At 44.0% G+C, this 26,262-nt stretch overlaps 3 protein-coding genes and 1 pseudogene across 4 annotated transcripts; 2 read left to right on the top strand and 2 right to left on the bottom strand.

The window, feature by feature from the left end:
• Positions 444 to 3,442, bottom strand: LOC8069026 (multiple organellar RNA editing factor 2, chloroplastic). The gene is made up of 4 exons (XM_002436331.2): positions 3,024 to 3,442; positions 2,783 to 2,880; positions 2,640 to 2,705; positions 444 to 890 (listed from the first exon to the last, which is right to left on the bottom strand). Exons 1-4 carry the CDS (start codon positions 3,383 to 3,385, stop codon positions 748 to 750), a joined length of 669 nt encoding a protein of 222 aa, XP_002436376.1. The 5' UTR covers positions 3,386 to 3,442; the 3' UTR covers positions 444 to 747.
• Positions 4,322 to 12,104, bottom strand: LOC8066920 (protein ENHANCED DISEASE RESISTANCE 2). Of its 2 annotated transcripts, none has more exons than XM_021449485.1 (22): positions 11,600 to 12,104; positions 10,714 to 10,788; positions 10,518 to 10,571; positions 9,532 to 9,597; positions 9,053 to 9,153; positions 8,892 to 8,962; positions 8,661 to 8,777; positions 8,504 to 8,544; positions 8,278 to 8,378; positions 8,106 to 8,201; positions 7,422 to 7,486; positions 7,272 to 7,343; positions 7,020 to 7,175; positions 6,659 to 6,873; positions 6,510 to 6,549; positions 6,260 to 6,393; positions 6,066 to 6,167; positions 5,777 to 5,821; positions 5,242 to 5,382; positions 5,072 to 5,167; positions 4,764 to 4,865; positions 4,322 to 4,692 (listed from the first exon to the last, which is right to left on the bottom strand). In XM_021449485.1, exons 1-22 carry the CDS (start codon positions 11,858 to 11,860, stop codon positions 4,591 to 4,593), a joined length of 2,253 nt encoding a protein of 750 aa, XP_021305160.1. In that variant the 5' UTR covers positions 11,861 to 12,104; the 3' UTR covers positions 4,322 to 4,590. The 2 variants fall into 2 exon arrangements, with proteins under 2 accessions (XP_021305160.1, XP_021305161.1); XM_021449486.1 differs by having other exon boundaries at positions 9,053 to 9,147.
• LOC8066919 lies at positions 16,179 to 18,293 on the top strand. Its single transcript, XM_002437679.2, has 2 exons — positions 16,179 to 16,500; positions 17,087 to 18,293. Exons 1-2 carry the CDS (start codon positions 16,216 to 16,218, stop codon positions 17,933 to 17,935), a joined length of 1,134 nt encoding a protein of 377 aa, XP_002437724.1. The 5' UTR covers positions 16,179 to 16,215; the 3' UTR covers positions 17,936 to 18,293.
• On the top strand, positions 18,838 to 26,176 carry LOC8066918 (annotated as a pseudogene).

Genomic DNA, 26,262 nt, shown 5'->3' with positions numbered 1-26,262 from the left:
TCAATTTCTAGAGTTGTTCTTGAAGTTAAGCTTTTTAAATTTCGACCAAATTTCTAAAAAGAATACTAAGATTTATAGTATCAAATTAGTATCATTAAATTCATCATAGAATATATTTTCATATAATACACATTTTATGTCATAGATGTTATTACTCTTTTTTATAAAGTTAGTTAAACTTAAAAAAGTTTGACTGACACAGATAACAGTGGACAGAGGGAGTACCTTTTATCAAAATCAATAAAAAAAAGTATGCCAGAGAACAAAAATCTATTCTTGCAGTCAACACAAAACTGCATGGCAGAGAACCAAATCAATTCCAACCGATGTAGCCTTTGTATATGTTTCAAGTGGAGTTTTCCAAATACCGATTTTCAGTTTTGTATGCCACACTGCTATACTGATTTTCTCATGAGAAGCAATCACAATTAAGTGCAAGAAACTAATGCAATTATTGGTTCTTCATAAACTCATAGTCAATCTAGTAGCAGTTTTGATCATGAAACAAATTTACATGTGCAAAAGGCTGCAATAATGTGCTAGTAACAATGCATGCATTCCAAGCCAGGTCCTTCCAATCTCTGAGTAACTGTAATTACAGAGTACAATACATCCAAGTTGAGCACAAAGAAACGATACTCTAGACCACATAAAGTGAACATGCAACTGGGAGATTGTCCATTTAGTAGATGTGATTCCAGAGCTGAAACACCTGGACTTGTTATTGTGGTCTTTTAATCCCACATCTCATCGTTGGTTCTCCCTCCTGCGTGCATAGCGCGTCCTGTCATTGTACCTAGGCCTATCTGCTGACCTCTGTGGCACAGGTTCGACCCTTCTCTGCCTCTCAGGAGGCCTCTGAACAATCTCACCATTGACAAAGAGTTCAGCTGTGGAACAAAAAGGTCAGGGGCATTAGCGTATTTTTCCAAGAGCAATGCAAAAATAACCAGAAAACAGAATGAAAAATCCTATGAACACCAATCCTATACTGATTCCAAATAGACAAAGTTCATCCAATATGACAGGACATTTGAAGTATCACATGTTTTATCCCAGCTGATCCAGAACTCTAGTCTCGTAAAGAGCAGAACCAAGTTGGGAGTAGTCCATTATTAGCATTCAAAACAAGACACTGCCAATTGATTATCTTGCTTTGCCAAGATGGACTAAACAAAATCATGGCACAAAAACATGTGACACGAGGATACCATGGATCAGAGAGTAGACCAGGTTGAGGTTTGGCAACAATTCTCTCTCAAATCCAATTAAGGTTGGGTTTAATTTCAATTCATTTTCACCATGACAAACCTCAATTGTTCATAGTAGCAATTGTTTCATAGCTACTAATCCGTGACCCATTTCATTAAGGTGAATAACAGTTCGAGAGACAATTGCTAGTCTAAGAAATTGGTAGATAAGTTCCATGTCCAGACAAGATGGACTAGAACACCAGTGTGGTTAAGAATGGTAAACGGACACTATCAAAGACAAACATATAAAAGCCTAAACATGCAAGTAAAATGCAAAAAAATGTCTCATCCCTACTGATCTGTGCCTCATTTTATTGAGGTGCAGAACCGTTAGAGAGACCATTGATATTAGTCCATTAGCATTCAAAGCAAGACATTGCCAACTAGGCTCCATGCTTTGCCAAGATGGACTAGAAAACCAGTGTGGTTGAACTATACACTGCTTCCTCCAGGTTAGTAATGTCTCATCCCTACTGATCTGAGCCCCATTTCATTGAAACACAGAACCGTTAGAGAGACATTTATTATCAGTCCATTAGCATTCAAAGCAAGACATTGCCAACTAGGCTCCACGCTTTGCCAAGATGGACTAGAAAACCAGTGTGGTTGGACTGGTCACTGGTTCAGCTGCTAATAAGACAAAACTATAAAAGCTTCAAGATCAAGCATGAAAATGTGCTAGTAATGTCTCATCCCTACTGATCTGAGCCTCATTCCATCGAAACACAGAACCGTTAGAGAGACACTTATTATCAGTCCATTAGCATTCAAAGCAAGACATTGCCGACTAGGCTCCATGCTTTGCCAAGATGGACTAAAAGGCCAGTGTGGTTGAGACTGGACACTGGTTCAACTACTGAAGACAAAACATATAAAAGCCTTTAGATTGGGCATGAAATCAGCTTGCAATGTCTCATCCCTACTGATCAGAGCTCCATTTCACTGAAGTGCAGAACCGTTAGAGAGAACCTTGCTATCAGTCCATTAGCATTCAAAGCTGGGCATTGCCCAAGGCTTCACAGCTTTGCCAAGATGGACTAGAACATCAACGGCATAGGATTTGGCTTGACGAGACAGCATTGAAATAGAACCATGTCTCAAATCAATTCAATAATGAACCTAATTTCCCGTCTCATTCAGGTAAGGCTAAATGAAAGTCTAGATATCAATCCATAGGCATTGGAAGATTGAAATTAATGTGCAGTCTTAAACATGCTTCTATAATGAGATATGATTTACAACAACCCATCCAATTTGCTAGACCAAATCAACTACAAGCACCGACATATACCATACTAAGTTTGATATGAGGAATCATACAGTGATACCACAAAATAAAACTAATAAATCTATATCTGTGGGGCAAGAGCAAGATAAGAAAGCTACCTCCATAGTCCTTGTACTCAGGATCAACATACGAATCCGGGAGCACAAAGAGAACACCAGGGAGCCCTGTAGCACAGCATAAACAAAACGGCATCAGATAGGTATCAGGAGGGGGAAAAAGGACAGCAATAGATTGAACGAACCCTCGAGCTTATTAGATGTCTCCTCATCGATCTCGCACCCAAACCCGAAGTAGCGCTCGCACGAGACGTTGTAGATCTTCCTCTTCGCCTCCTCTTCGCTGTGTCACAGAAAAAAAAAAACGTCAGATTTCCTTTTCCATAAAACCACCGTACTCCTCAGCTTCGAAAGGGGAACTACGGCAATCTTGGAAAGGGTGGGATTGGTGCATCGGGGGGCTGAAGGAGAACGCGCCGCACGTACCTTCCGAGGACCTTGGCGAGGGTCTGGATGTAGCAGTCGATCATCTGCTGCTTATTGGCGCCTTCCCCGCCGGGCTTGTCCATCACGATGAGCCAGTGCTCGTAGTCGCACCCGGGGAACAGCGGCGCCATGTCCGAGGGCGCGCGGTCCCCGCCCGCGCCAGGCCGCGTAGGGCCGAAGCCGTCCCCGCCGGGCCGCCGCGCCATCCCGCGCGGGAAGCCGAGACGGGAGGCCGCCGCGACGACGGCCGGGCGCAGCAGCAGCGGCTGCTCTGCGGCGGCGCCGCGGCGGAGGAGCGCGGAGAGCGAGGACGAGGAGGCGCGGCGGGAGAGGAGCCTCCGCGCGGCGGCTGCGGCGGCCATGGTTGTAAAACCCTAGCTGGCGGGGGATAGTAGGGCGGGGCAATGGTGGAATGGATGCGGAAGCGGAGTGTGTGTGGGGATCCGAATTTAAAGCTGCGTGATGGCGAGAGGTTTAAGCCCAGTGGGGTTTGGGCTGTGATGGGCCTAAAGTGGCATTCATGGACCGGGTCTGAGGAGCAATGAAGGAAGCCCATTGGTTAAAAAAAAGCGACTTTCAGGCTTTCAGCGGCTCAGGATGTGCACGGATTTCATCTAGTTAAGGTCCGGTTCAGTTGGCAAAATTTTGGGATTTTGTGTACCGTAGCATTTTTGTTTGTATTTGACAAATATTGTTTAATTATAGACTAACTAGACTCAAAAGATTCGTCTCACAAATTACAGTTAAACTGTGTAATTAGTTTTTGTTTTCGTCTATATTTAATACTTCAATGCATGTGCCGCAAAATTCGATGTGACGGGGAATCTAAAATTTTTGGGAAAACTTTTTGGGAACTAAACAAGGCCTAAAATTCAAGAACTTACTACTATTTTGATACATGTTGCAAAAGAAAAAGATATATCTCTTCTTATACCCACTGTGCAAACTTACAATACAAACTATAAGTTCTTTATGACCTCGTGTCTTTTTTATTGCAACATGTATCAAATAGTTCTAGGTTTTTGAATTGTACTCAACTTCATCTGTAAACCACTAGTCCACTACCGCCAATTGTGTGTCTCCACTGTCCTTTTCTTTTCTTCTTTTGGTGAGGAATAGTGATTTTCTTATTGGAGACTTGTATTTCAAAAAAATCTACAAATATTAAGTTCACAATGCACAAAAAGGTCAGCTACCAGGCTGGTGTATATTTCTCAACCAATATACTATAGCATTGATGTATCCTCGTTGCAGGGCTGCCGGCTGCTAATGTACACGAATTGGTTTCCGAACCATGCTGTATCTGTATATCTCACTTTGATGTATCTACTGCATTACAATATCTGTAAGAAGCCCAAGCTACACCAGTAAAGTAATAAAAAAAAGACCCAAAAAAAGTCAAAAACTGTATAAAGGCGAGGTACAAGGCACTTGTGGACTGCTGCAGTCTGTCTGAACCTCACTGTATCGAACTGCAAAATGCTGCAGTGACTGAACAAATTGAGAGCGTTTGGGCCTTTTTGGGGGGGAAAGAATGAAAGAATCTGCACAGATTGATTTGTCCCGCTCAAATGTTTTCAAGGTCAGGACACACTGCTGCGGAAGGTTCGATGTGTGATAGCCGTGCAGCTCCTAGGAGCTGCTCTGGGAGCTCGTCATAAGTGTTTGCCTGCAGGTGCGACGCAACAGTCAGAAAACAGCCGGAAAGAAACAAAGATTGTCTAACGGGGTTTTATTTACCTGTATAAGAAACGCCATATCGACCACCAAGGTGGTAACAACACCAAACACCAAGCCCAGGACCCCATTGGCTACCGCGGATGAACCAATATCTACATCCACCTGCAGAATTGTCACGATGTATAAGAAACTAAAAATGTATTCATGCTAGGTTTGTAGTCCGTGCATGACCAAAAAGAATGCAATGTTCTAGTTGTTAAATCGAAATTCAACTGAACCGTGTTCACACATGATAAATAGAATGTATTTTGCTGTTCATCAACTAAAAGAATTTGAATTGCAACTTTATTACCGATTAAGGGACTTACTTCTAAGTAGTCAGGGCCACGCAAATAGCTGCAGTCCACGGCTTTCCCCAGCAAGCAAGGTGTGCTTCCAACACTTTGTCGAACTATCCAAGACCCCTGAAGAATTTGAACGTGCTAAAGTGAGAACGGCTTGCAAAAAACACTTCGAATGACTTCCCATTGGAACAGACCTTTGGAACAGATGGGATAAGCTTCAGTCTGCTGTTTCGAAAATCATCATCACCATCGGCAAAACGTTGCAACAGTGATCCTTTCTCCAAGGAATTTGAGACAAAATAAAGGACCAAGCTGTAATGACTTGGTCCAGGAATCTGCAGGAGAAACAGTTAGTACTTAAAGAACATAACCTAAGTATAGAAGAAAAATCAGCAATCTAGGAACAAACTTGGAAGAAATCCATAAGTTTATCATTTAATTCTCAAAATTAGTTGAGAAAGTGATAAGGCATTTCCTTATTAATTTTTTTTTGTGACTTACTTTCTTATTAATTTGAAAGCTGCGGCGGCAGTCTTAACTGCTCCGGTCGAGTTTTTTATTTATGAATCAATACCAATTAGGCATTTAAAAAAGCATGCAGATTGTTGTGCAAGGCACCAATTTATTTTTATTTTCTTTTGTGCTCTGTGCAGTCACGTTTCTGTGAGAAAAGATCCAAGCAGGACAGAAAGAAATGAACATGGAGGGATTGTTAGAACAGGAGCTTACTTGTATGTTTACCAGGAAAGTGAACATTCCCTTATCAGCAGCAACCTACATTAGTGAAGGTTCAGTTGAAATCATCATGTAGCAGAAGCACTGTATTAGTTAGGAGCAGGAACACTAATATAAATTCATATGCAACAATGGTATTTTATTTGAAAGGAAAGTTTTGATTGAACTAATAGTCCTCTGAGACAATGGTATTCTACTATTCCTCCAAGTTTGAATTGCGGTTACAGAAAAAGTGGGCTGAGATAGGAATGTGCCATTAAGCAACCATGATAGGTTTTCTGACCTGAGCCGCAGATCCTTTCCGCCTAGCAACATGATCCATACGCTTGGTGTCCTTAAACCAGTCAATCGCTACGAGCTCCATAAGATACTTCCCTGCTGGTACCTGCAAGTCAAATGACAAAATATTAAAACACTTGATTGCCTGTTAGGCTACAGAAAGAAAATAAACCAATTGTGTCACTTGAACGCCTGGACCTTTGATTTGTCATGTGGAAAGGTCTTGCTACGAACTTTAAAGATCTTGCTATCAGGTACTGCCCAACAGTTACGACTTTTCTCATTTGTATCCTGACGAATAGTGCCCGAAAACCAAGACAAATCTATTGGGTCTGAAGGACCACCAAATAGAATGGCAAAGGGGTCAGGTTAAGACATGACTGGGCAACCTATAAAGTCATCAATCAAACTACAAGAATGGAAATTTTGGGGAAAAGAAAAACCTAACCTGAGCTCTTAGCATCACTGTCGGATTTGGTAGGTTCTTCCTGTACATGAATTGCAATGAAACTGTGAAGTGATGAACAACAAAACTTTTGGCAAAGTACAGAAGTAGGGTGAATGTTTTTAGGGCGTGACTGTAAAACAGGTATTCACCTCCAAATCAGCTTCAGGGGCTTGGTAGTCATCATCATCTTCCGACTCTTCATCTACCATATCCAAATGTTTGCTATCAGTTTGCTTGGTCTTTGAGTCAGGTTCTTGAAGGTTCTGGTCCTTTTTCATTGAGACCGCATTAAACATGGTATGCATCACTGGAATCCTTGGAACTGTATGAACTTCATCTGTTTGCGAAAAATATTCACGCAATCCTGGAAATAAATATAATGTCAAATCCTCGTGATCACAAACCATCAGGCAAAGGGAAATTGAGACCAAGCTTTGTTTGCACTTTATTATTGATAGATAATCAAGACATCATGTAATTACAGGTTAAATAGTTGTGTGTTCTTTGTACCAGCAACACAGTTCAGCATCTGCAACAAAGAGTGGTACTGGAATGATGGTAAGTAGTTCACGCCCCATCCCCTAACATCAATTTGCATAAGGTGTTGAACTTGAGTGCGCGGTCTCCCATTGAGGCTTTTGAGAGGGGAAATCTTGAAACCTCCACCTGAATTAGTATGAAGTTAAGGAAAAAGAAGAAGAAAGGTGGCAAACTATTTTTTTTAAAAAAAGGCAGATTCCTGAAAAGCAGAAGGCAACTTACTTTCGATAGAAGCTCTCACAAATCCTGGTTGAGGGCCACAGTTCTGATGTTCGGTAGATCGAAACAGCACAACTGAAAGTTTACACACAAGGATCAAAAAGGGCATTCTCAATGGATGAGTAACCAGAAAAGAAATCATTTAAAAATTACCATAGCTTCCGTCATCGTTGCGCCGCCAATATCGTAAATAACAAAGATCTCGGGGCCAGACCAACCTGCATGTTTACATAAGATGGAAGCATGAAGATCCTAAAATCTGACAGTGCAGGCTGCAGTACAATCAGTCCATATAATTTTAAGAACCAAACTCCTCACGGTGCTGCCATGTAGCAGTAGCAGGTTTACATCCCCGACTAGAAGTACCAAAGTATCCCTTCCAAGTGCCATCGTCCCAGAGGCCAGAGGTACTCTAGAAATTTAGTTTCGCATGGTACATGTAAACTTATACTTTCGGGAGTAATGCAAGAGTCCTAGGCCAGGATATACACAGCATTGTGCATGTTCACAAGATATACCAGATATTGTAAACATACTGCTGAATGAATTGTTGCATACTGGCACATTCAGTCACCCAGGAAATTTAACAATTTTGGATTTGCTGCTATTGGGTGCAGGCAATTGCTAATCTAAATGGTATAGAATATGTCTGGTTCCAAATTCTGAACTCAGATCTGAATATATCAAAACCAATGCTTATATAGTCCTAGCTTTTAGCTGCAAGCATCATTCTTTCATTATTATTTCGAGAGAATGTGAAATGTAATCATCATACGAGTTGTTAGAAAGAAGCAACAAGTTATAAATGTTAAGTGATACAGGGAAAAATGTAGTTACATTGAACACCAATTCAGTTGTAGACGATGGTACAGTATTGCAGTATGACCATCAACCTCTTCAACTAAACTCCCATATTGGAAGCTACAATCCCATCTACACAGGAGAATAAAGGATGCATAGGTCAGCATCCATCCAAGTGTGACAAGGAAATGAAGTGACAAACACTTACTCATATCGTGTTACATCCATACTCATTACAAGCCCAAAAATGGCCTCGCATGAGGCTTCCACCACTCCGACAGCCCTCATTGCTCGACTACAGCTTCTCGCCTGCACAAGTGCACATGAATATCAAGGAACAGGTATTGTCTCATAAAAAAAAGTATTGAAAATTCTGTCAGAAATAGGAGTTTCATCCACTGCCTAGTAGTATAGAGTTAAGAGGAGGCACATACAAGGTATTCAACCTCCACAAGTTCTTCAAAGATGCGCAATCCTGCCAATGTTAAAAAGAGGTTGCTTAATCCCAGTGTGACACCATTTGACTCGAACTCAAAGTGCATGCCCTCAAAGAAAGTGCCAAAAATTGATGTAAAGGAACTCTAAACTTGCCATTCTGGCATCTAAGAAGCCTCCAGTTCTTTCTGGAGTAAGCCTGACTCATGTCATTCTGATCTGACAGAGCAATATCAGCCTCTTTGGTCCAGTCAAGTACAGAATCAGGAGGGCCTAACAAAAGAAAAGCCAACTTAGGTTCCACAGCATCGCCATAGATAAGTATTATATATATTAAGTAAATAAAGTTTAGATGAATAGAACAAGAAATCATATAGAACTGCATACCGTTCCCTATAGTTGTCCTGCGAAGCAAGGTGGGCCGGGGCTCTTCTTCTTCATCATCTTCATCTTCAGGTCTGCAGTACAATGAATCTCCAATTATCAGAAAGAAAGGACCAATATGCAACTATTTGGGGGGGGGGGGGAGCGGATTCAACTTCACTTGCCCGCTGTCATGATCAGAGAACGAAAATGGTCCTCCAAGATCTATGTCAAAATCCAAAGAAGCGAAAGCTTTACGGTGTTTCGCTGTCGTAGTATCCTGTTGCTGCACAACAAAGACCACCAATATTTATCAGAATGGAATGTGGCAATTGCACAATATTTGGTTGTTTGACACAATTTGACATTTTGTTCATCTAAATTCTGGTAACTGACCAACCAGATTCCTGATTATCATATAGTGCATTGGAGACTCCTGAAAATTGGCAGTTTAAGACTTTTTCATTAACTTAACTAGCGAATAGCAGAACCTTCTAACTTTGTTTTAAAAGCCTGTAGGTCAAATAGTTATATTCACTTATACGCCATGACCATAAACATGAAAAACATTGAAACAGATTTTATCTTAACATATAATCCTTGTACATGTTAAGAAATGTCATATACAGATACATAAGTTTTTTGCAAGCCAGACTTTCTGCACCTGATCAATCAGAAGCTCTATCTTCCTCTTCCAGGCTAAGGTATCTTGAATATTGTATCCACCCATCTGGTTGAAGAACAGTGGAAGCATTGGCATATTACTCATATCAATGATAGAAAAATATACATGGCCACAAAAAATAAGTGGCTAATAAGACAAGTTGGCAAACTGCAAAAGGATGAAAAAGTGCAAGCTACAAAAGGCAAAGCATTTGTTTTCATCCTGAAGTATAGAGGCGACTAAAAAATTATATCCAGTAGTACGCTCAACTTTCAAAACTGAAGAAAAGTGGTTCCTAGACAGTTTTGTGGTTAAGGGCAAATTCGGAGTATACGCCGTGGCATTTACCTTTGCAGCTTATTTGTAATAGTACAAACTAAATAACAAAAAACTCGACCCCTAGAGAAAAGCCTCCCCTGAGGCATTGCATTAAGAAGTCGAGAAAAGGACACAAAACCCCAGGTATCCAGGACATGCCACTAACACTGAGGACACACCTGTGGCCAGTGGCGGAGGTGGGGAACTTTCACGACTAGGGCCAATACTATGAACCACCAACATCGGATCACATGCTAATGGACAAAAGTAATACTAATATGTAGATTTAGCTGGAAAAAACAAAGGGAATACTCTAGTGTTTTTTCCCACGCCTAGGGCCATGGCCATGTTGGCCCTAGGCTTATATCCGCCACTGCCTGTGGCCGCATATCACGCTGCAACCATCAGTGGGCCACATAATTCACTGGAAATAGCAAATCAAGTGGCCTTTTCTTGGTGAGAGAGGGGAGTCGACTCCCAACATGTAGCTTGCACAGAGGCAAAGCTACCGCTGTGCTACACACGTGTCTTACAAAATAATGAGCGAAGAACAACTTTCAACAAGTGCAGGTAAAAGGACATCAACGAATCCAAATTTAAAATGTATTCAATGTAACAAATATTCAGATAGTTCTAAAAGTGTTGAAGAGTTCAGCATTATAACAAACCGTGATTTGGTTCTCCTTTTCTTTCTTGTTGTAAATGCATAGCAAATAAATCATCTGCAAAAGTTAACAGCAGTAATAATGAGAAGGCGAACAAGAAAACTACCTCATAGTTTCATGTAAATCGGTAAACTGCCCTCCTAAACAAACAAACTTTAGCTTTTCGAGAGATATTTTGCAAAGGGGATATATAACTTACTTGACCATGATGTGTTTTAAGCCCTCTATCCTCCACTCTGCAGTTTCCATCAATAACAATTGACTTGAGTGGAATCTGCAAAGCCACACATTTTCAGTACAAAGTTGAAAACTACATCATGCTGTGTCACTGGGTGTACTCAATTCTAACCATAACTGGAATGGATTTGATTCCTTGAAAGTACTCCCAATAAGGTAACAAAAATCAATATGAGTACAGCTAACAAACAAGTTAAAAGAGAACTTCTAAACTGATTAACAAAAAGCATATTCTTTAATCCCAGAGATATGCTATTTGCTTTTGTTGATGGAAGCAACAGCTTTACAGGTAATCATTAGATTGAATGATTGGAAGACTAAAGAAGTCTAAGCAGACGAAACAAGTTGCTGACATGGTTAAACTGAGGACCAAAACTCAGCTAACAAGTGTGCCATTATTCGGCACTTGCCAGACTCTAATGAATAATAAAGCATCTAATTATCGAAATGGTCAACCGGTCCAGGTTCCGACATCGATGGGTCCCTCAACTTCACAGTTCACAATTGGCAAGCTGGAATGATTCCTACACCCAAAAACAATTATGCCCAGTGGACCAGAATCGAGACCCGGTTCCATGCATCTCAAACTGGTCAAACCCTCCTCCTCAAAATTCAAAAACCGCGAGAGGGAAATCCCGAGTCTACGAATTAACAGCAGCAAGGGATCGTCCAAACAAACTCCCACATCAATCTTAACATCACAGCTAACCAAACTACAGAAGTAACTAGAACTGGATCCAAATTTTGAAACAGAAGCAGAGGCACGCAATTGCCCCAAACAGATGGACGATCCCTACAGAACAAGTGATTCAGGCTTGAGAGCATACAACGAGCGATGCATCACATACCATGCTGTCCCTGGGCTGCTTCTTGTAGTAGGCGAGCACCCTGTTGTCGAGGACGAAGTACCGCGTGTGGAAGAAGGACCTCCCGATCTTCCTCCGGCCGTGGCGCACCATCCACCCCTCGTGCCGCACCGCGGCGGGGGTCGGGCCCGCGCAGCCGCCCTTGGGCAGCTCCTCGCTCCGCGCCATCCCCGACGTGTGCGGCCTAGGGAGCTCCCCGCCGCTCCTCGCGGCGTCCCTCTTGGACGCCGACGAGCTGAGCATCTTCCGCGCCACTCCGTCCCAACTGCTGCCCAGACGCAAGTCGTCCGGGCGTCCCAGCTGCAATTCCTCCCACAGGCCTCTCGACAAGGAGGTCGAGTGCGCAGGTGGTGGGAGCGGAAACCCTAGGCACGTGCGGCCCGCGGATTGCGGGCAGCGGCCGGAGTCCGGCGAGAGGCGGAGGCGGGGGGAGCGGGCAGCGGGGAGAGGACGACAGAGAGGAGCGGAGGCCGCCTGGATGAGTAGTAATTATTGTTGTGATTTATGAAGTCTCTGAGACATTAATAATTAATTCGATTGTTCTCTTCCCCTCTTCGTGTTTAGACCTTGTTTTTTACTCGATTTTAGTTTTACTCCTTTGCGGTACTCATCAGTCATCACTTAGTCACGAACGGAGACTTTTACAGAATTGTGGGGGTGTATTTGCACTTGGTCAAATATGACCAATTCTTCCACGTATGAGGAGTGCATGCGTATCCATGTCCAATTCTCCAGATTCTGATGTCTGATTTATGTCGATTTTGTTTGGGTTGGAAAATTGTTGTTTGTACGACAGCACTATAAAAGTCTAGGAGTTTTCTTAGGGCTTGTTTTCTAATAATGATGATGATGATGAAAAAACATTAAGCTTGTTTTCTAATAATAGAGAAAAACACTAAAAACCTATTTGATAGTTTTTTTTCAAATAACTTCACCTAATAAGTGAGAGAAGTCATATTTATTTAGGTGCCTTTATTCTTCTCGTGTAAAAAAAACATTGTTTTCTAATAATGATGAAGAAACATTAAGCTTGTTTTCTAATAATAGAGAAAAACATTGGAAACCTATTTGATAGTTCTTTTTTTCAAAAAACTTCACCTAATAAGTGAGAGAAGTCATATTTTTTTAGGTGCCTTTTTATTCTTCTCATGTTAAAAAACATTTTTTTCTCATAGTCATTTTAGGAGTTAGTGTTTGTCAGTATTCCATTAGAAAGATAGAGAAGCCAAAATTGAAGAGAAAAGTGTATAAAGAAACCGAAGAGCAGTTCCGGTGTTTAGAGAAACCGAAGAGCAATTCAAGGACCATTCCATATGCATGAATGCTAGCAAGCATTGGACAGTTATTTGGTTGTCAGACTTTGCTACAACAATAGGCTACTTTCCACTTTTATGTATTTTCACTTGATATCATGCAAGCCAAGCGCTAGATGAACAAGGATTTTTTCGCATGTGGCGAGCCTAGAGGACAAGTCTTGCATCACATGGGCACGGCCAGGTGACTAAACCATTAATCCAAACATTTGTCGGTTGCATCATCGCCCCGCCCTAGTTGAGCAGGATACAATCATCCAATCACGCCCATAGAAAATCAAACTTTGCACATTGTAGAATCGAACTTTGGTGTGTTAGAGCTAGGATCCATTCTGTGTAGTAGTTTGAACTGAAGTGGGTAAGAATTAAACCTATGCAGCCAACCGACACTCTAGAGCCTCACGACGAGTAAGTGACACGTAGAGAGAGTTTTATTTTAATTGGCTTTCTCCTTGTAAATCGAACCTTACATTGTACTAGTCTCACAGCATTCCGACATGCATTAGATTATGTCATGCAAAATCAATGTATAAAGTGGAGTTGCTCTAAGGAAGGAAGGAAGAGTGGAGGACCTATGTGATCTACTTCATTGATTCCATTGAGCACGGGGGTACGAAATTAACAAGAGACAAAGATCACCCTCACCAACCTTTATGTAACCAAAAGAAACAATAATGTACGTACTACCATCACCTTTCCCAGGGCCTACAACTCGGAGCCAAATGGCAATTGGCAAGTCGTTTAAGTGCCTCCCTTTTTCATCTTTTTGCTTTAACCCATATGTGCGGACAGACGAGGCGAGAGCCTAATCCATTGTCTTACGTAATAATCAATCCATCAGCAAAAGCAAAAGCAAAGAGGCATTATTGTGCAAATCTTCTTCTTCTTCTTCTTCTTCTTCTTCTATTTATAAAGGGCTTAAAAGGGGCGCGGTGAATTGAAGTTTGTAAAGGGGCCGTGTCGCAAGAATTCGAGGAGGGAGTGGCGGGAATGCGCGGGCGTCCCTTCGCCCCGCAGCACGGAAGCCGTTTGAAAGCTACTACGGCCAAGTGGACGCCAGCGCGGCCTGCGAATGTGCACCGTCCGCGCCACTCCGCGCAGACACGTGGACGGCCGCGATGGAACCCGTGGGGACCGGCCTCGTGCGGCACGGACGGGGGCTCTGATCTCTAGAACTAGAACGGACGGAGAGACTAATTAATTAATTAATTAATTAATTAATTATATACTAATAAAATAATTATTAGAATGGGCTAAGTACGTGATCAAATAGGCATTAACATGTTTCCTTCACTGTATAAGAACAGTACCGAAAGGAGTTTTATTCCCATTTAACAAAGCAGCACATCATAGAAAATGGTGAATCACCATTGGTGATGTGACAAATTAATGAACTAGGAATCTGTTCGTTGGTTTGAAAAGTCATAGCTTAGAGTACTAACTATTGATTGGTAGAAAAAATATGGCTTAGAGCAACTCCAACAGTTTGCGAAAAGTACTTGGCATCCTAGGATTTTTTTGCCAAAACCACAAAAAATAGCCTCCAACAAGTTGGCAAAACTACTTGGCAATTTCGTGAGCTTGGCAAAATTCCCCCTTCACTTGGCAAATATGCCAAGTTCTCCATCGCTTGGCATCACGTGTATCCCAATTTATCAACTAGTTTTGCAAACTTGTTGGATACTCAATTTTGTGATTTTGGCAAAAATCCTAGGATGCCAAGTTCTTTTGCCAATCCTAAATAGCAAGCTGTCGGAGAAAGTTTCTTTTTTCATTTGGCATTTAGTTTTGACACTTTAAAAAACTACAGATTTACCAAGTGAATTTTAGCAAACTGTTGGAGTTGCTCAGAAACGGGCGGACTCTAGATAAAGGAGGAAGATGAGATGAGTTTTCGACCGAATGAAACCTAGCACTAACGGTTACCAAGACGTTAGAAACGGGATAGAAAATCACTACTATAAATGTTTTGTTCTATCCCCACGTGTTGCGAACAAAGTGGAAGTTATTTGCGAGTTATTTTTAGAAACAATACAATGGAATCTATCATCCCTCTTCAAAAAAACTAGTACTGAGAATGGTCTAAGTACTACTCATTGCCATCAATCAGCTATTTAATTACTATTGAATGGATGGTTTCGTCCGTGGTCGACACAGAGTAGTACGTGCTGGTTGGAGGTAGGCACGGAAGGAGGAACTAGGCGTGCAACGAAGTGGTCATGCATAGGCCTTCGATGGACAAGAGAAGCGAATGGCGAGAGTGATGAGGCTCTCTAGTCGTCATCAGCTTAAGCAAATGTTGGTGACACATCACCAACTATAGCCATTAATTATTGGTGGATGAGTAGTTTAATTGGTGCCCTCTTTCGTGACTGTTTGAATTTAGGAATACGTCATAGGAGATCGTAGTCGTCGTAGTAGATGGGAATGTAGAGCTGATGCCTACGTGCTGCGTGCATACTACACCACACGCTGTAGTCTATCATGGCTTCAGGCCTTGTTTAGTTCCTCAAAAATTTTGTAAAATTTTTCAGATTCCCCGTCACATCGAATCTTTAGACGTATGCATGGAGTATTAAATATAGATAAAAATAAAAACTAATTACACAGTTTGGTCGGAATTGACGAGACGAATCTTTTGAGCCTAGTTAGTCTTTGATTGGACAATATTTGTCAAATACAAACGAAATTGCTACCGTGCTCATTTTGCCAAAAATTTTGGAACTAAACAAGGCCTCAGATGGTTGGTTTTCTTACTATAAAACCCGTCCATCAAAGTTTAAGTCTTAACTTTTATATGGTTGCTTATATTTTATCTAGATTTATTTCAAGATTTGACGACACTATTATTTCAATGGTCGGCTACATGTTTATAAGCAGCGAGATGTTTACGATGACTTCGTCCATCTTGAGATTTATAGTCTAATTTAGTTCTTCGAAAATATTCACAAAGATAACATGTAATCATGTACATTCATTGAATGTGAGTGTACGTCGTGATATGTATGTGTAAACTCTTCTTTTCCAATTCGAATCGAATGAGGGAAAAAAAAAGACGCCAATTCCCACACTGCAGTTGGGCTTTTAGCGGCCGGCCTTATATTGGTCTTCAAATGAAACCAAGCGCGGCCCACACGGCCCCGCACTCAAGTGAAGCACGAATCTCCAGGCAACACGTGAACGGCCACGATCGCCTCCACGCGGCCATAGCACGGGCCCCTACCAAGTCCCTAGCCCAAACAAATCAAATCCTCGTCGAGCCAAAGCCGCGCCACTGCGCCAACCATGGAGAGGCTTATCTCTTCCCCGCCGCTCCTCCGCCGCGCGCCCGTCGCCGCCGCGGCCGCGGCAAGGCCCCGCGCGCACAGGCCTCTATCCATCCTCGCGCACTCCGTCTCCATATTCCGCGGCGGCGGAGGACGGCTCATCAGGCCGCCCCTCGCGTCGTTCCTTGTCGCCAGGCACCGCCCCACGGCGGCGGTCCCAGCCGGCGCTGCTCCATCGGCGGCGAAGGCGGATGGCGAGGAAGATGGTGGCGCGTCCACCACCAGCCGCAGCTTCTTCCAGAAGGTCAGTGCTAGCGCTTTGTTTCGTCGCGTGGATGGACGCTTTGTTCTGGTGCCCTGTAATTGTTGTTCTTGCATGCACGCTCTGCTGCATCCATTGCGCGCTGTCAATTCCAATCGTAAAAAATAATCCCTCGTGTTCGTCTTATCCGTGCGAATCAATAAAGCAGGAACATTGAGTGAGAGAAGAGCAGCTGTATTGCCATCTGAAGCGATTCTGATACAGAAAGAATGCCAAGAAAGAATTAGCGAAGAACAAACACCTCAAAATAAGATTATTAAAGAGTAGCAGAATCTCTGCCGTCCATGCGTTAAAGTAAAATACAGTAGATAATAAAAGTGCTGAATACAAAGTAAAAAATCCTGATGCTGAAACGTCGATGTCGACGTTCTAGCATCTGGAACGTCGACGAACGGAGTAGCAAAAAAAATCCTGATGCCGAAACGTCGATGACCGATCGACGGCAAATAATCCAAGTTTGTTTTTTCCTTCGAAATTTTATGCCATATAAGTCATTTTTTTCCTATGCACAATGTATACATATGTACATGTGATGCTCACACATTTTCCTTGTTGTGCATTCTAACAGGTGACTTGTGCTGCAGCTGCCACTCTGCTCTCGGCGATCGTCCTGACGCTGGTCGTCCAGCCATCGTGGGCGCCGCCGGCGCTGGCGCACTTCCACCCGACGGCCAAGGCGGCGGGCACGACGACGCTGTTCAAGTCGGAGCTGCTGGGCAGCGCGTGGACGGGGTTCCTGGCTGGTTGCCTGCACACGCTGTCGGGGCCGGACCACCTGGCGGCGCTGGCGCCGCTGTCCATCGGGCGGTCCAGGGTGGAGAGCGCGGCGGTGGGCGCGCTCTGGGGCTGCGGCCACGACGCCGGCCAGGTGCTCTTCGGCCTGCTCTTCCTCGGCCTCAGGGACCGCCTCCACATCGAGGTCATCCGCACCTGGAGCACCCGCGTCGTCGCGCTCACGCTGCTCGTCATCGGCGCGCTCGGCATCCGCGAGGCCAGCGAGGTGCCCACGCCGTGCGTCGCGCTGGACAACGCCGGCCATGGCCACGGCCACGGCCACCACCACCCGGCAGCCGCCACGGAGACGACGCTGCCGGCGGCGGGCGGCAAGACGAAGATCAACTTCGCCACGTTCGCCACCGGGATCGTCCACGGCCTGCAGCCGGACGCGCTCATGATGATCCTGCCGGCGCTCGCCCTCCCGTCGCGCCTCGCCGGCGCCGCGTTCCTCGGCATGTTCCTCGTCGGGACCGTCGTCTCCATGGGGAGCTATACCGTCTTCATCGGCTCGTGTACGGAGGCGCTCAAGGACAGGGTTCCCCGGATCACCGAGAAGCTCACGTGGGCTGCGTCGCTGCTCGCCATATCCATGGGGCTTGCCATCCTCGTCAGCCAATCCTTCGGAATCACCTTGTACTGACATCCACTCGCTACTTTGAAACAACACGAGCCGCCGTCTTCTTGCTCCCATTGCTCTGTTTTTCTGTTGCTGTTAAGTAGTAGGAACGAACTTGGAGTGAGAATTTTTCCTGTCATGTTTTAGGATTAATCGTCAGATGAATGAACTGTATAAGATGATTTTTGTTTGGATATAGTCGGATTCACATCAATCTACATATGTTGGGTGGACTGAAATGGAACTTGAACTAAATTACACCCTAATCCACCCAACACATGTGGATGTGGATTGTGCTAAATCCGATATAATAACATCCAAACAGGCCCTTAGGTGGTCTTCAGATCAGTGAGATGCATATATAAGATGATCGTTTCAGACAGGTGACAAGTGCTGTTGCTGTGTTCCAAAATGTATTGTGTTTCACTTTTCAGGGATTGGTGCAAGCTTGAAAGCAATCCAGACCGATCTGCTTTCTTCTGGTTGTGCAATGTTGACACATACAGAAAGGGATTGGTCAAAGCTTGAAAGCAATTCAAATCCATCTGCTTTCTTCGTTGTGCAATATGCTGACTCATACAAAAATGGCGATTGACCAGAGAATGAGAGATCAGGAAAGTCGACAACTTGCCAATATGAACAGAAACAAACCCAAAAGTAGAACCAAGATTCTGCAGAATTCTTGTCGGATGCAACAGAAGCTCTCTCTTATCTAACTAGGAAGAAGCTTCTGTCTTCATGAATGAATTGAAAAAAAAACAAAGAAGCATTGCACCTTGATAGCCCATTGGACAACTAATCCAGCCCATCTCACACACTTACACCTTGACAGCCCATGTAGGCCCATTCAACATAGCCCAAAGGCCCGGCCCGGTTCGTATCGTCCTTGCTTCCTTGGTGGTGATGGAGGAGGGAGGGAAATGCCACTCAACTCGTCTCCCACCGTGTCGTCCCCCCCACGGCGTCGCGCAATCCGAGCCATCCCCAATGCCTTCGCCGGCTCGCCGCCGTCGAGATGTCACGCGCTCGGACTCTCATCCCCAATGCGGAATGGCCACGCGGAACCGGACGCCGCTCTACCGCAAGTACCGCGACGCGCTGCGGCACGTCCGCGCGCCGGCCGGGGAACCGTCGCCGTCCGGCGGGGGAAGGGGAGTGCCGGTGGTCGAGATGGCCTCGCTGCTGCGCTCCGACCGCCCCTACGCGCCCCTCAGCACCGACGACCCCTCCGACTGCAGGTGCCACCACCACATCCGACTCCAACACCCCTGTCTCATCTCGTCTGGTCTATGCCCGATGGGAGTTTTTCAACTAGATCGAGTGGCATTTGACCACGCTAACAAGTAGAGTGGGCCAATTGACCGGTGATTCAAATGAATTGGTTGGAATTGCAGATCACTAGACTCGCCCATTAGCTAATAGCTACGAGGCAACGACCCGTGTAGCATACAGGCGATTTCCCTTGCTGGAGAATGGGAATTTCCACCACTAGATTGAGCAAATGCAAGATTTATTATAGCATGTTGATCAGTGATATAAGTAGCTTAGGCAGTAAGCTGTAATGGTGGGTTGTGAAGGTTAACTACTCGCATTGATGTGTCACTGGTTGGACACCTCATTGGTGATAAGATGAATTATGCAGCATTGACATTCGGTTTCTCTGAGGTGCTGTGACAGTCGGGGTACCACCAGTCTGGGTGGATGTTTCTGAACAGATATCTGCAAACATGCATCGGGCAAGGATGAAAAAGACGGAGTTGGCTAAGGCACACGCCAATGCCTTGATGCCATCCTTGGCGATGGCAAAGGCGACTAGTGGGCAATTGAGGTTCTCACACATGAGATAACAGACTTGATGAAGAGGTCCAACAAGAGGCTGCAGAAGCTGTCCATGGAAGATTCATCAGAGGATTCAAATGTCTGAAAGAATGTCCAGGTATGATAGAAGATTATTTATCATTGGCAGTTACAAGTTACAAGTTTGTTCTCTTTTTTTTCATCCCGTTTGACGGATAAAATATCCATGGCTGTTATGTGCAGCGTTCTCTTGGTGCAGACCTGCAAAACCTGTCAATGGAGTTCCGGAAAAAGCAGTCATCATATTTAAACCACCTTCGCCAACAAAAAGAGGTTCCCTTCTGTTTTGATTAACTGCTGATAGAATGCTTGTCCAACCCTGACTGATATGCTTTGTTGACGAATACCTTTGCAGGGTCAGGATGGTGTTGATTTGGAAATGAATATAAATGGGACGAAGTCTACATTTGAAGACGATGAGTTTGAGGATGTGGTATGTTGTATTTTGGTCTTTACATGCTGCATACCTGATGATTGTGGCGATCTTTTTTTATCTCTGTGTGTTTGATATTAGCATGAGGAGCTATATACTAACTTATTCAAATCTAGTACACTATGAGTCATTCTTTGTTAGATATGAGATGTTAGCTGCCTATTAGATATTAACCAGAGGAGTGTTAGCTGCATTGTTGTTGTGGGGGAGGGGGGGTATATTTGACACTTGTTCACTCTCCAGGACTCCTTGAGACTTCCATACTAGTGAAATAAATATTTGCTTGGCAGGATATGCTTCCCTCTATATGCATAAACAGAAATAAAAAAATGACAGGTAAAAGACGAAATAATAGTGACAACGTTCTGCTTGTGTTTGTATTTATTTGGGTTAGTTATACAAATCATAAGTGAGTCTGTTGAAATCAGGTTGTCAATATGGGTAACTCAGTTCTCCCCCTCCTTCATGCTGTGGCTGTGGCTGGATGCTGATATTAAATTTGTTGGTGGGAATGGATAATTCTGTATTATGCCTCCCTCAAACCTTATATTAGCACTGTTTATATCCACATCTGTGTATGGAGAACACTTCCCACCCTACAACACACACACACACACACACACAGAGACACACCCCTTTTCTTTTATTTTTTTTCTTTGGGACTGTAAACGCACATGCTTTGGATAGCGTAAAATAGATCATGAATGGGGAATAAGATTGGATATGGCAAAGCACCAGGGTAGTACCTGGTCCTTACCCATGCATATCCTAGAATATCCCCTGTCCTTTTACCTAGGAACTTTGAACCCATTGAAAAGGGCATGGTCCAGGTCCACTCCATTTCATTATAGGCTGTGGTATCGTTACTTACTTGAGGTCCATTGCAAGAGATGGGCACTTGACTAGTAATATATACTGTATATAATATATATGATTAAAATCCAAGAAAATTCTGTTACTTCCTGGTCTTCTTGTCGCAAACTACATTTCTCCAATTAAACATAACAGCACAACCCAGCATCCACCATCCAGAATGTAGTCTTACAATGAAGGACTAAGTGACTAACTGTGTTAGATGCCTGGCTCATGTAACCAAAACTGACGCAAAGATGCTTTAGGAAATTCTTTGGCACAATCTATCTTTTATTGCATCAGTGTTCCATTTCTTTCTTTTTTGGAATTTTTGTTTATCCATGCAGGGTACATTTGGCTGGGTTTGAATTTATTGTGTTATAAGAATATATACTTGTTGGGGATCCAGACCAACAGATGATGAGATGTGCAGCTATTTCTTTAAAGTTTCTATAAGTTGTTGATGTAATTCGTAATTGTATTTTGTTATACCAGGGTTTCACTAGGGTTCAGATGTCAAAACTTAAGAAAAGCCAAGCATTCACTAGAGAAAGGGAGAGAGAAATTGAGCAGGTGAACTTTTTATTTATTTATTTGATGGTTCTGTCAATCGCTATATGTATTCTCTTTTCGACAGCACATGTTCCTGATTCCTGAAGTCTGTTTATTATTGCTGTCTGCTTGTGGTTTGAAGGTTGTTGAATCAGTCAACGAACTTGCACAGATCATGAAGGATCCTTCAGTTCTCGTGATTGATCAGGTATATGAAACCCTGATTAGTTGTCAATGATTGGTGTTACATAACTAGCTGGGACTAGACTCTTGATTTATTACTTCAAACAGGGAACCATCATCGATCGGATAGACTGCAACATACAGAACGTTGCAGCTTCAGTTGAGGAGGGTTACAAACAACTGCAGAAGGTTTCATCCTTGAACCATATTTACCCTCACTACTAGTAATGTTTGTGCCATATACATTTCTGTAGAATGGACCTTAGTAATGATGAACGAAACCTTTGTACTGCTGGTATGGCTTTAAGCTGTAATGCTGTCTGGTGCTTGACTGCTTTTTTAATTGCATGATTAGGTGTGTAGACATTCGGTATTTTGTTTTATGCCTTCAGGGTACCCATAATTTTTTGTCATTGGTGGAAATCAAGCGATTCAAATATTTCACCTTTTTAGCTGGTATATTATCTCTAAATAAAATATCCTGATTGTCATTAAAACATACCGCCCTGTGTTTATTTCCCTGTCTGTAAAAGATGACTTTCGGCAGTAAATTTTTAACCAACCCTTCAGTTTACTGCTTACCGCAGGCACTGTCTTGTGCCTTTATGATCTTTCTCTCCCTCTCTCTCTCCCTCTCTCTCTTCCTCTCCCCATTCATATATTACTGCTAGCTGTATGCATTATGTAGTACCCAATAGTGTTTCTTGAAATAAAGAAAATTTGTTGGCTGCATCAGTACCTGAACCTCGCAGTCTAATATCTTGGTCCGTCTGTTCTGCAGGCTGAGAGGACGCAGAAGAAAGGGGGCGTGGTGATGTGTGCCACCGTCCTTGTCATTCTGATCTTCATCATGATAGTCCTTCTGATTTTGAGGATCATTTTCTGACATACATACCTATCTCGTTTTAATGGTTGATGAATGGGGGCCAAGCACACACCACGCTCATCTACTCATATTTGAGTGAGGATTACACCGTGCCTGCATGTCGGGCGATACAACCCACTGATCAGAGGATGGTTCTTCTGCCCATATTTATAATAATGGCTGGACCAGCAACTGTCTTCAGTCTAGGCCACAACCTTTTTTGGTTTGCAGTGCTTCAGATTTAGAGATGCCCTTTCATTTTCTCTCTCTCTCTCTCTCTCTCTCTCTCTTTTTACACATTCCACCTTCCTGTTTTCCATGGAGCAACCAGGTTAGGCCGGCTGTGTATAGAGTGAGCTTCCGGTTACCAGAAACCGGAAAATAGATCCAGTTCCTGTGTCATCTCCTTTCTTCTCTGTGTTGTCCGTCCTATTTTGAGCTAGTTTTGAGGTGGCATTTCATCGTACCAGACATTCCTAACTATTATTTCGACAACTTTTCGCTCTTGTGTAGTTGGAGATGCAATGGGATCTTGTGTTGGTGTGTGGGGGGCAACCAGCAGCGTCCTGGTGCTGCTGCCAGTCCATCATCACACAAGTTTATCTGCTGATGCTGCTGATTATTGCTGCAATCTCAGCCCGTGCTGCTGGGTGAGCCACAAGGGTTTGTTTGGAGCTGGAGGTCAATCAGTTGGGTCGTTCCGTGGCCAACTGGCCGGCCATGGCTGGGTTTGACCAGCTGGTCCCAAGCCGAGCCCATGGATGGATGGACATGGATTCATGCAGGGATGGTGTACGTGGTACGTGCCGGTGGTGATGTAAGATCCCTGTGCTGTCCCCACACCCACATTGTAAGTGGTAATTTCAATCCAGCCTTGTCTTGTCCTTTTGCCCCCATTTATAGTGCCCCTGCTCCTGCTGCAACTTGGACAGCACCTATCGACGTTTCCAGTTTTCTATCTCAGCATGGCTGCTTTTATCCCAGTGTCTCACCCTCTCCTCTCCTACCTAGGCACACCACCTATCTAGGTTTTCCATTGCCCTACCCTGCCTGGTTAGGAGGGAGGGAGGGAGGGAGAGAGATGCTCAGATAGGTATATGGAGGAGGGGCAACCCTAATGCCCATGCCCAGTGTGTTTGGTTCGTTTTCTAGATAAATTTGGCTAACAAAACTAAGACAGAGTAGCTCTAGGTAGCTTTAGCTAACGCAAGCAACACGTGTTTGGTTGCCTATACTAGATAAGCCTAGCTAGGAATCGTTGTGTTTGGTTGCCTGATTTAGTTTGCATAGACTCACCTCTTACTCACCTAGTAAGTTGACCCCCTTTTGAGGACTTTAGTTGAGCATGGTGTGGGCATGGTCAGCAAACTAGAGAAGAAGGTGGAACTTGCGTTGGCCTGCTCATCGTACTTGTAAGGTGGAGCTTGCGTTGGCATGCTCGTCCTACTTGTGTGTTGGCACTGGAGCTTGCCGCTGCCATTGCTCGTCTGTCGTTCATGCTTGCCGGCGGAGGTCATGTGAAGGCCACCCTGCTAGTGAAGGCCGGGGTGCTCACGTGAAGGTAGCGTGGAGGTCTTTAGGACTAGGAGGGGCTCGTGCTTGCCACTGCCGTGGGAGAAGATATGGTGGCGGATCTAGGAGAGATTGAGGAAGCAGGCGGATTTGGGAGAGTGAGGGAGCACGCGGCGGCTGTGGAAGGAGATGTGGTCAGCGATGCTTCACGTGGTGGCTACAACGCTCAATGTGTATTATGGAAGCTGGCTAGGGTAAGAGTCCACACGGTCAACTAAACAGGCCCAATGTATATTATGGAAGCTAGTTAGAGTAAAGTCATCAAACCAAACACACCCTATATATGTTCCATCATAGAGAACAAGGTTTTTAAATGAGTCCGTCAATATAATAAAAAATATTTTGGCTTCATAGCTTACGTCGTGCAAAATAGATTAATCATAAAAGATATTCTTCATAATATATATATTTAGAGATTGAAAAATTAATATTATTTGTTTAAGTCTCCAACTTAAAATCGATTGACTTCTGGAAATAAGCAGACACAGCACACGCAATTGTTTTTGCATCGGTTGGACCTTGGGTCGAGTTCGGATCCTCCCACTTTGACTACTAGCTGTGTTACTGGCTAGTTCGGGGTTTTAGTGGCTAAATAAATTGTTAGCTCCATGGATCAACAAGTCAGAAACGGCCCCAGGCCTGTAGCAACAGTGTAGTGAAGAGGTGTGTGGCACGAGTGACAGCGGCCGGGCGGTACGTATACGTACAGCAGCATTTTCCGGGACCTTGAATGCTCTGCCTCTGCGTGACTGCACTGCACGTCCGTCGCTCTCCTTCTCCAGCCCTCACGCGCACGCAGGCTCGGCTCTCGCTCCTGTTGAAACTGATCGCCAAACAGGGCGGCCTTTTTCTCACGGGTCACGGCGCCCAAAGATTTACTGGGGCCAGTGAAAATCCTGCGTAATAATCCAAAACACGCGTACGTGTACGGCCTGCAAGTAAAAGCCTCGGAGGCATTGAAACTGTACGTGCATTGGCGTTTCACTGTGCGTGTACAAAACTGTTGCTCTGTTGGTGTACACTATACCACTGACACCGTGCAGTTTCAAGTGTGCGTACGTACGTACGTACGTGTACACGGTCGACGGTACACTCATCACTGCTGTGCTGCCCGGGGCTGCACAAAGCTGGTCGGCTGCATGATTGCGTCGCGTCGCTGAATAACAATATATAACGGGTTGTGTTGACAGTTGACAGAGGGAGATCTAGTGTGACGCTCGACGGCAGCGTTGTTTTCTTGCTTGGTGTGGTGGTGACGACGACGGCCTATGGCCGGTTGACGTTTGGTTGGGGCGACACCCCCAAACCACCAATGCATGCAACAGCAAAGCCGTTTTCTGGTGCGGTGTGCACGCGCGCTCGTGTCTGACCTGCACGGCAGCACGGGTACATGGACCGAACAAGCCGGAAATTACTTATATATATATTTTAACTACCACATGCCTAGGCTGGAGTATTTCGTGGCATGCAGCACTGTTTCGATCGATGGCAGTAGTTGTAGGTCGTGTTTAGTTTCGGAAGAGAAAAAATTCACGTTACTGTAGTACTTTTGTTTGTTTGTGATAATTATTGTCCAACTTAACTAGACTTAAAAAAATTTATCTCGTATATATTTGATCAAATTGTGTAATTAGTTTTTATTTTTGTCTATATTTAATACTCCATGTATGCGTCTAAAGATTTAATGTGATGGAGAATCTTGAAAAAAATTTAGGTCCTGCGTGGAAGTAAACAAGGCTAGTCGCGGAGACTGGGAAGTGAGCAACAGCCTGGCGGTGATGGTCGGTATTCGATGTTCACACGACCCGTTTCGGAGTAACTTTTCTGATGGATAACTTTATAATAATTTGTATTAGGTTTATGAGGAGAAGTCACTTTTTTTTTCCAACTCCTCTATAAAAAAAGGACTCTCGCTCCTCCGAGCTTCTTGCAAGAAGGTGTGTTTTTAGATGCTTGTTTGGCGTAGCTCCTTGCGACTCCACATTGCTGCAACCAACTGAATCCGTGTCTGGTCACGCGCTCACGCGACTCCATGTT

The sequence above is a fragment of the Sorghum bicolor genome, chromosome 10, assembly GCF_000003195.3.
Source record: "Sorghum bicolor cultivar BTx623 chromosome 10, Sorghum_bicolor_NCBIv3, whole genome shotgun sequence".
In the NCBI taxonomy this organism is placed as follows: domain Eukaryota; kingdom Viridiplantae; phylum Streptophyta; class Magnoliopsida; order Poales; family Poaceae; genus Sorghum; species Sorghum bicolor.
This window is presented reverse-complemented; position numbering and strand designations above follow the sequence as displayed.